The sequence below is a fragment of the Acanthisitta chloris genome, unplaced genomic scaffold (assembly GCF_000695815.1).
Source record: "Acanthisitta chloris isolate BGI_N310 unplaced genomic scaffold, ASM69581v1 scaffold31789, whole genome shotgun sequence".
NCBI lineage: Eukaryota > Metazoa > Chordata > Aves > Passeriformes > Acanthisittidae > Acanthisitta > Acanthisitta chloris.
In genome coordinates, this window is record NW_008690278.1 from 6179 (window position 1) to 15561 (window position 9383).

A 9383-nucleotide genomic window follows, 5' to 3' on the forward strand; every position below is an offset into this window, starting at 1 on the left:
TCTTGTATACTGACAATTACTTGTTTCAGTCCTTTCTGTAACATGGTTATTTTTCAGATTCTGAAAAATTATTTTTAACTTTTATGGTTGCTCACCTGAATTTGGTAAGATAAACCAATGCAACAATATTTTCCCTGTTTTATACACTGGCTGAACCAATAGCTGTAGAAGGTGGGAAGTGCTCTGTGCCCCTAGGAGGTGTATTAGTTCTGAAATCTACAGCAGGGTTTTCACTGTTAGCAGCACTGTACTTTGCTTTCTTAACAGCTTATTGGCAGTTTTCCCACAGTCTCACTACTGCCTCTCAAACTTGGTGCCCTGAAGCTAAACTCTTTTCCCTCTCAGAGTTCACAAGGCCTTGCTTTCAGGGACAGGTATCATTGGCAACACTTTATACAGGGCCCGTTGTTGTAACAAAGAAAAGGAAAAGGTATTTACTACTATAAATTAATTCCTCCTACAAAAATAATGGCTATAAAATATAATCTTATTCTGTTTATTTCCTTGTCCAGATTATGTCTGGACAGATGCCCTACTTTGTCTATTGAAAGATGAAAAGCTAATATAAAGTATTAAATTATGCAGTAAGAACAGGCAGTTAATAAGGCAGATACTGGTGGTGTTGTTTGAGACAAGCTACAGCAAAGTACTGGTGCAAAAGGGAGACTGCCTGCTGTAAATACTTTATTTTCCAAAACCTGAACAAATAAATGGAAGTACCTAAGGAAGAAGCATTGTTAAAAAGTTGGTCATGATAATACTCAGAGGTTGGAAGCATGTTTTGATGTCTAATTGAAGGATATATGTGCACAGGATAAGGTTTAAATTGAGGTTCTATACAATTACTTTTTACAGGCTCAGTAATGTGAAGGACAGATTTCCTGTTCCCCTGAAGTTAACTCCAAGCTGATCTCTCACTGCAAATGGACAGTTTGTCAAAGATGTGGCTAGGTGGAGCAGCTTCTTGCGATCTCAACTATGGAAGGCCAACTGTGGGCTAACATGGGCATTTCTGTGAAACAACCTGCAGGAGCAAACCCCCTGTCCTTCATTGCTTTGCTGAAGGTACACCGAGAGCTGCTGGTCAGTAGGATCCGAAACACGCAGTGTTTGATTGATAACTTGATTAAGAACGACTACTTCACCACTGAAGATGCAGAGATTGTTGTCCAATTTCCAACTCAAGCAGATAAGGTATGACTTCTATTTCACTGGTCAGTGAAGCTTTTGGTTACTTTCACTTTACCACTGTGTTTTATTGGTTTCTCTGGAAATTTTGCATCTCATGTGTTTTCTAATCTTTGTTACTTTGGAGCTTTCCCACCCCATTCCTTCTGGATGAGTGTCTCCAGCACATCTCTTTCCAGCAGGGCTGGCTATGTTAGTAATGCCTTTTGGTAGCTGTAAGAACCAGCAGGGTGATAATTGCTGCTCTGTCCCTCCCAGCTGCGGCTGTGTCCTCTGATAAGGAGGTGGCCACAGTGTTTGTTAGCATGCAGCTTTCTACATGCAAGCCTTCATTATCATGCAGAGTATTGCAAGAGAAATCCGCTTTAGGATGCTGTGGGACAGATCATCCTGCTTTGGTGTGGGAGAGACCGATATGAAGTAGTGTTTTAGAATTTAATGCTCGTGTGTTGTCCATATGCACGCCTTCATTTCTCTTTAAAGACCTATGTACATTGTAAATGGTGTTATGGAAAATTGATATATCCTGGCATGTTTGGGTTTTTAATTCATGTTTGGACATCAGCAGCAAAAATTATTTCCCGGTCTGTTGTTAGGAGAAAATTATGTACACAGTTGCTCTTTGCATTATGACGTGAAACAACTGAGGAGATTGTTTCCCTGACCAACCAATCATGCAGCTTTGGAACACTGTCACAGTTAGGGACAGGCAAAGCATAAAAATTTCAGAGACCTTGGACTTCACCAACAGTGCGGATTTTCATAAAATAATCATTCTTGCTGGCACATTGAAATGGTAACACAGTGCTCACTCTGTGTGTAGGGTCACAGCTGAATAAATGCACAGTGTATGATTATCTCAGTTTCTTATTGTTCAGCATAATATTCATGATTGTTGTAATAAAGATGAGGGGGAGGCTGTGCATCAGGAGTAAGCAGCTCCAGAGAGCAGGCCACAGTAGTGTAAGTGAAGTGTACTCTGTGGGAGCATCTCTGGAAGGCATTAAATTGCTTTTTAGAGCATACAAATTGTCAAAAAAAGCTCCGTGTGTTTGCTGTGCTGCATGTACCTCACCCTGCTTTAAACTCATCAGAGACCAGAGTCTCTAGAAACCCTTTGTCTGGTTTAGCACTGAATTCTTCATTCATTTCTAGCAAGAGCATCCAGACATTCAAAATGTGCTCTCAGATGACTGCTCTGTCTTGCAGAGGGTTTTGTACTAGGATTGCCCTGCACTGGTGCACAGGGATCACACTCTGCCTTGCCTTTAGAGATAAGCTTTAGTCTTGAACTGCTCTAGCCACATCATGGTAGCTATTAGTTTTAGTAACAACTGCAGGCAGTGAGGCCATTGTACAGAGAGAGCCTGAAGAATTGAGTTGCTGCTTTAAAAGGAAGAGTTGTAGGGTTTTGGCTCGGCATTAAGATTCAGAGAGAGATTCTGCCTACCCTGCTCTAGATCTGGTTGGGTCCTGAGGTAAATCCAAATACAAAACAGAGGGTGGACTTAGGGCACAGAGAAACCATCTCCTTTTTTGCTTTAACCAGCATAGGATTTAAAATATACTATCTAGCCAGGCTGAGGAAATCTTTTGGGTTTCCTCTTGAGGAGTGGTATTTATCCATTTTGTTTCTGATTAGCATAAGCTACAAGTTCAGACCTTCAGAGCCAACTCTTGCAACGTCCAAATGCAAACAGCAGTTGAGTTTTATGATGATTCAAATTCAGAGCTAGGTTTTGAATGCATGTTTTTGAAGCAGCAGTTTTGATTTTGGTCCCCTGTTCCAGTCCAGAAAGGATGTGGCAAGCTGACAAGTGTTACCATGATAAAATGCTCTGTATCAATGATCTTTCATGTGTTGTTTCTTCAGGTTCGCAAAATTCTAGACTTGGTTCAAAGCAAGGGGGAAGAAGTTTCAGAATATTTCATCTATGTCCTGCAGAAAGTCACTGATGCTTACTATGAACTTCAGCCTTGGCTAAGTGAAATAGGTTACGAGCCTTCAGAGAATATTTGTAGTAAACCTGTGGTAAATACAGATCCAGGTAAGACCATGCATCTATATCCCTTCCCTTAGAACTACCCTGCTATGTTGGAAGCTCCAATCAGGTGACAGAGGAGTAAGAAATACTAGGCAGGATCAGCCAGGGAAGATGATTTTGTGCTTGCTAGCAGTGGGAGCCAAATAATTAAAAAACATACTGGATAACACAATAGTCATGTTTATATATCACATCCTGTTTTGCTAAACTCAAGCTCTTTCAGCCTTTGTGGATATGTAGCATAATGGCATAGCCTCCTTGTGCCTGTTGTAGTATTTTCTAGGCCTCTACTACAATTTATTAGCAACACTGTGATGTTTTGGCAAAGGAGTAACCAGTATTTCATGACAAGAACAGTCAAGGCAGGTTGTCCAGAAAGGCTGTGCAGTCTCCATACATTCTTGGAGGTTTTTGAGATCCAACTAGATAAAGCCCTGAGTAACCTCATCTGGTGTCAAAATGATTCTGTTCTCAGCAGGAGGTAGGACTAGACCTTCTGAAGTCTCTTCCAACCTGAATTATTCTGTGATCCTAAATGATTACTTATACCCAAAGTTAGAGTTTAAGTAAAGCAGAAATAAATTATTTCCTCTTGAGAGGATTTCTCATATTACATAAAGACAGGAATTACTTTGTCCCCATCTGAAGTGAAATTTCTGTTGCAATAAAACAACAAGCCAATATTGCACAGTAATTGAGACTCTCATCTTTTTTGTCATCTTAAAAAAAATCTTGTGAGGTGCCTGGCACTTGGTTTCTAAAATGCATGTTTTCTGTTTACAGTGCTATAAATGACCAAACAAGTTAGGAAAGAATAACCACCTACCTGATAGAATTGCAGGTAGGATATAAATATAGTGAAAAGGCTTATCAGTGACCAACAACTCCAACAAGCCTTTGCAGAGGGTAAAGCAGCCTTTAACATAGGGTGAGGGGCTTGGCTTTTAGTCACAGCTGAAAGACAGCAACCTCTTAAACCAACACAGTACTGGCTTTCAGAAAGTGGTAGCTCACATGTGACCTTTCATTAGCACCTGCATTTCCCGAGGGAGTGATGATGACAACACAAAGAGAAGTAATATGCCAAAGAACCATTTTGACATTAGAATTACATTTGCTTATTACCCCCTCTGAGTTCCCAAAGAGGTGGGTCATTGTCTACAGAGGTATTTTACTAATAGTCCTTTTAATAATAGTTCACTGTCTTTTTAGTTAGCAGGTATTGCCAGAAACTTAGACATGAACTGGGACGGGACTCCAAGTTTGTTATGTCGTACGCTCAGAGGGAGGAAATGCAGCTTGAAGAAATCTACTCTAACAGTATTATGGAGCTGGTCAGTTTTTCCAATGAGAGTCTTGGCCAAGTGGATCAATTAGAAGCCCTTTTTGATGATGCAGTTGGGCTAATTAATGAAGATGGAGAGACTGTGTATGTCTATGGTGATGCAGGAATTGGAAAATCCATCTTGCTGCAAAAGATACAAAGCCTTTGGGCCAGGAAAGAATTGGACATAGGAGCCAAATTTTTCTTCCGTTTTCGATGTAGGATGTTTAGTTGCTTTAAGGAAGATGAAGCCATATGCTTGAAAGACCTGCTCTTCAAATATAATTGCTACCCAGACCAGGACCCCACAGAAGTGTTTCGTCACATCTTGCAATTCCCTCACACAGTTCTTTTCACATTTGATGGCTTTGATGAGATCTATTCCAACTTTGATCTCAGTAGTGTGCCTGAGATATGTTCCCCCCATGAACCCATCCACCCCCTGGCACTTCTGGTAAGCCTTCTCAGAGGAAAGCTTCTTAAGGGATCCAGGAAAATTCTTACAGCAAGGACAGGAACTGAGATCCAAAAAAATATCATTAGAAAGAAAGTGTTGCTCCGTGGTTTCTCCAGCAATAACCTGAAGGAATACACTGCTATGTTTTTCAAAGATGAGCGGCAACGAACAATGGTATTGAACCAGTTGGAAGCTAACCCCAATCTCTGCAGTTTGTGTTCAGTGCCTTTATTTTGTTGGATTATCTTTAAATGCTATGAACATTTCTACTCCATGTTTGACAGCCATGAGCTTCCAGACAGTTCTGTTACATTGACAGATGTATTTTTGCTCATGATTGAAGTCCATCTGAATCGGTCTCTGAAAACAAGTTTGCTGAAGAACAATGTCAGGAGCCAAGCAGAGATGTTCAAATCAAGAAAGGAAACTCTTCTAGCTTTGGGTAAAATGGCATACAAAGGGATGGAGAATTCTTTCTTTATCTTTGAGCAGGAGGAGGTCTCATCAGTGAACATCTCTGATGAAGATTTGCAATTGGGTTTTCTCAGGACAGTTAAAGGTTACAGTGGCTGTGACAGTCAGGCCACTTATGAGTTCTTGCACTTAACCCTTCAGTCTTTTTTCACAGCTTTGTTCTTGGTTATTGAGGAGAAGGTGGGTGCCAAGGAGTTACTCGAGTTTTTCAATGAATGTTCTTCCACTGAGACTGCCCAGCCTACTTGCCTTCCTATCCCCTGGATGAAGAAACAACTAGCAGGGGAGGATCCTTTCCGAAATAAAGAACACTTTAATTTTACCAACATGTTTCTTTGTGGCCTGCTTTCTGGATCTAAGCAGAAGCTCTTCAGACATCTAGTTTCGCCTGCGGTCATTAAGAGGAAGAGAAAGACACTCATCACATACCTTGGGGAGAGCATGAAATCCCACCTCAAAGGCTTCACCCGGTCCAGGCTTAAAAGCTACAATCAGGTCCAGCTCCAGCCCAACTTTGTTTGGATGCTGAGGTGCCTTTATGAGACGCAGAGTGAGAAGGTGGGGAGGATGGCTGCCAAGCGCATGCACGCCAATTACATCAAGCTCTCATACTGCAATGCCTACTCTGCTGACTGCAGTGCTATTTCCTTTGTCGTGCATCACTTGCAAAAGCGCCTAGCTCTGGATCTGGACAACAACAACATCAATGACTATGGAATAAAACAGCTGCTACCTTGTTTCAGCAAGCTTGCGGTGATCAGGTAGGAGTCACTGAGCAGGTCCTTGCTTATCCTTGGCTTATTCCACAAACTGGTGGGCTAAAGGAATTGATCTCGGAAGTGGAGAAAGATGAGGATTACTGCTGCTGGAAATTAAAGTTTCACATCTTTGGAAATCTTAGTTCATCCAGTCACAGGAGCAAGGATAAGCTGTGAATTTGGAAACCGAGATGGCAAGGGTGGTAAGAAGTCCTTAGAAGCCAGGACGGTTTAAACCTGTAGGTTTAGTTAGCTCCATCTCAAATTGCTTTGTCTCAAAAGAGGATTTTTATGAGAGAAAGTGCTTAAGGGTAAAAAAAGGAAATACAAGTGCATTCTCCATTATATGAAGATTGTCTGAGCCTATCTCTTGCCCTTGGTCATATGGGGTATGAGAGGGTCTACTATTCACAATAACCCTTGATGAAAAGCTCTGAATTTCTTGATTTTGCATCCTGCCAAAATGTCTGGCTTTCACAGAACAAAAGCTATCATGTAATCAGTCAAGCTCCGTGATAGGATGTAGTTGAAGACTTTAGATGTGGTGCTTCTTTGAGGTGATGTGGAGGGAGGACATGGCTTGGTGTGGTCAGGGAGAGCTAACTCCACCTCTTAACATCACAGCTCAGTTTGTTTCGCCTCCAGCCCTTTGAGGTTGTGCCATGTAGTTATATCTTATTTGTCCAAACGTTTAGGCACAGAAAATCAGGAACTTCATATATATCTTTTTGAAAGTTCCTTCAGCCTCATGAAAATTATTTTTTTTACAACTGGTTTTATTCCTCCTGTTTGGCTGTGCCCTGCCTTGTTTTCCTCTAGGACTAAATCAAAGCAAGTGACTCTTGTTTTTTCCAGTTAGCTGCAAATTGACTGACCTCCCAAGAGGAAGCAATAAGGAAACTTCTGGGGAAACTGCCTAAGTATGTAAGACAAAACAAAGAAGAAAAGCCCAGCCTTTGATTCTTTGTCCCTATCATGTATTTATGCCATACAGAGTGTGATCTCAACACCATCCCCAGCACCAAACCAGTCTGTTAGTTTGCCTCTTTGTCTTTATGGATCTTCAGAGGTTAGGACCTTCATTTCTAATGACCACTTGGTGCTGGTCAGGAAATGTTTCCAACAGCTTAACCATCTCTTTCAAAGCAGCAGACTGTTCTGATCTGTAGAAATTGTCTGATTTCTACTATATGCTAGTGCATTCCAATGGGATCAAGTTACTAACTAGCAAAGACCAGGGAGGCTCTTGATCATAAGGGACTCTCAGCAGTGAATGTTCAGCTTCTGAGCTTGTGTAGGAACTAAAGCTGGTCAAAATGTTTTCACAGGGACAGCTTTACCCAGAAAATGTGATTCTTCAGAATTGAAATGCTTTACTTGAACCTGTCTGTTCAGTCAGGGTGAAAAAGCTTGAGAAATTACCAATAAAAAAAGCAACAAAAACCCCTCAAAGCCAAACCCAAAACAAACCCCAAAACAACTGTGAAAAGAAGTATTTTTATTCTGTGAATACTGACATTGATTTGTTTAGTGTCTACCTGGGACAATAAAATTAGAAACATCTAGCACACCCATGGGACTGCAGTTCTATTTTCTGACCAGGGCTCTTCACAACCTTTATTCGGTGAAGCCTGAATGTGTTGTGACTTTGAAGATGCCTGGCTTTCACGCGGTACTCGGAGAGAAGCTTGCAATAGTAGTAGTCTGGACAGCTTGCTTTTGCTAGGGTGTCAAGCAGAATGTCTTTCTATAGCAATCACTGTAAGTGCAGGAGGAGGGTGAGGTGTTTATCTGGTGTCTGACTTCCTACTTGTTATTGTTTTCAGTTCTATGGGCAGCTTCCAGAGCATTACCTTGGAGATTTGGGGCTTTCTGTTTTTCACTGGTTTTGAAGCGAGCCATAGGAAACTGAGCTCACATTTCCCATAATGGCTTTTAATGTGTGGCATAAGGCCCTGATAAAATACCAGAGGAGAATGCAGAGACCTCCAATCATTTGTTATCTCATGGGTGATGAACACTTGTGATCTGTATTCATTCAAACTTTCTTCTCATTCCCTTCATTCCAGGCTCAGCGTCAATCAGGTCACAGATCATGGAGTAAGGATCTTGTATGAAGAGCTCTCCAAGTACCAGATTGTGTCTTTCTTGGGGTATGTACCAAAACTCTAGATACTGATACTAGAAAATAAAACTCCAATGCTGGCAGTACTGACACAGGAAAGGTGGGGTGGAAACTACAGTTGCCTCCGCATTTACTGACCATAAGCAAAGCAGCATTTTGTGTCAGAAATGATTCGGCTGCCATCCTATAACAGTTCACTGGGAAAAGGACCACAGCTTCCTTTCCCATCATACAGCCTCACGGAGTGCCCTTCTGCTGCCATCAAACCCTTCTGTGACACCGTGTGGACCACTGTTAGTTACTGAACTGTATGAGCATACTAGTTTTATACCTGAAGCCTCCTGCTGTGGAGGGGAGACAGAGACTAGGTGCAAGCAAGAGACCCTGCACTTTGTAGCTAGAGCCTTCTGTTTTCTATACTGTAAACTGATTTATTTCAACTATGCAAAGCAGATACAGCTTGGTAGAGACCATGTTCATGGTACCAATTTCTTTCAAGACCTTAATTAGTTCTTAATAAAGTTGAAGCTGGAAAGCATGTTAGCTCTGACTTCCTGCTCTTGGTTAAGTAGCTACATAAAAATGACTTTTTGAAAGGTGAACATGAATACCAAGAATCACTTTCTTCCACCAGTGCCCTAAGGTAAGTACAACTGCTCAGATATCTGATCTTCAGTAATATTTGCAAGGGGATTTTGTGACTTTTAAAAGACCAAAGCTACATTCTGTTAGTGTTTTCTCTTTTGACCTATCTTCTGGCAATATTATTTCTGTACTAACACAGGAATAAAGGGAAGCTTTGTTTGCTTGGGGAGACCATTTATTAAAAAAATTAATATTTTCCTATGATTTGCAGTTTGGTCTCCTTGCATTTTATATCTAGCCCTTCACAATACAAATTATATATCAAAATAGAAATAAAAGCAACTGTGAATATGTACAAAGCCATACAAAAAAGATAGATGCTATCTGTGCATTATAAAACATTCAGGTTGTAAATATTTAACAGCAG

At 41.0% G+C, this 9383-nt stretch overlaps 1 protein-coding gene across 1 annotated transcript in view; it reads left to right on the forward strand.

Moving 5' to 3' along the window:
• The first annotated feature begins 869 nt into the window (after window positions 1–869).
• The window catches only part of NOD1 (nucleotide-binding oligomerization domain containing 1), a 19002-nt gene continuing 10488 nt past the window's right edge, over window positions 870–9383 (forward strand). Inside the window, exons 1-4 of the mRNA XM_009081766.1 lie at window positions 870–1194; window positions 3062–3236; window positions 4446–6249; window positions 8316–8399. Of these exons, the coding sequence (XP_009080014.1) occupies window positions 979–1194; window positions 3062–3236; window positions 4446–6249; window positions 8316–8399 (2279 nt within the window). The 5' untranslated portion in view covers window positions 870–978. The remainder of the gene's footprint in view (window positions 1195–3061; window positions 3237–4445; window positions 6250–8315; window positions 8400–9383) is intronic.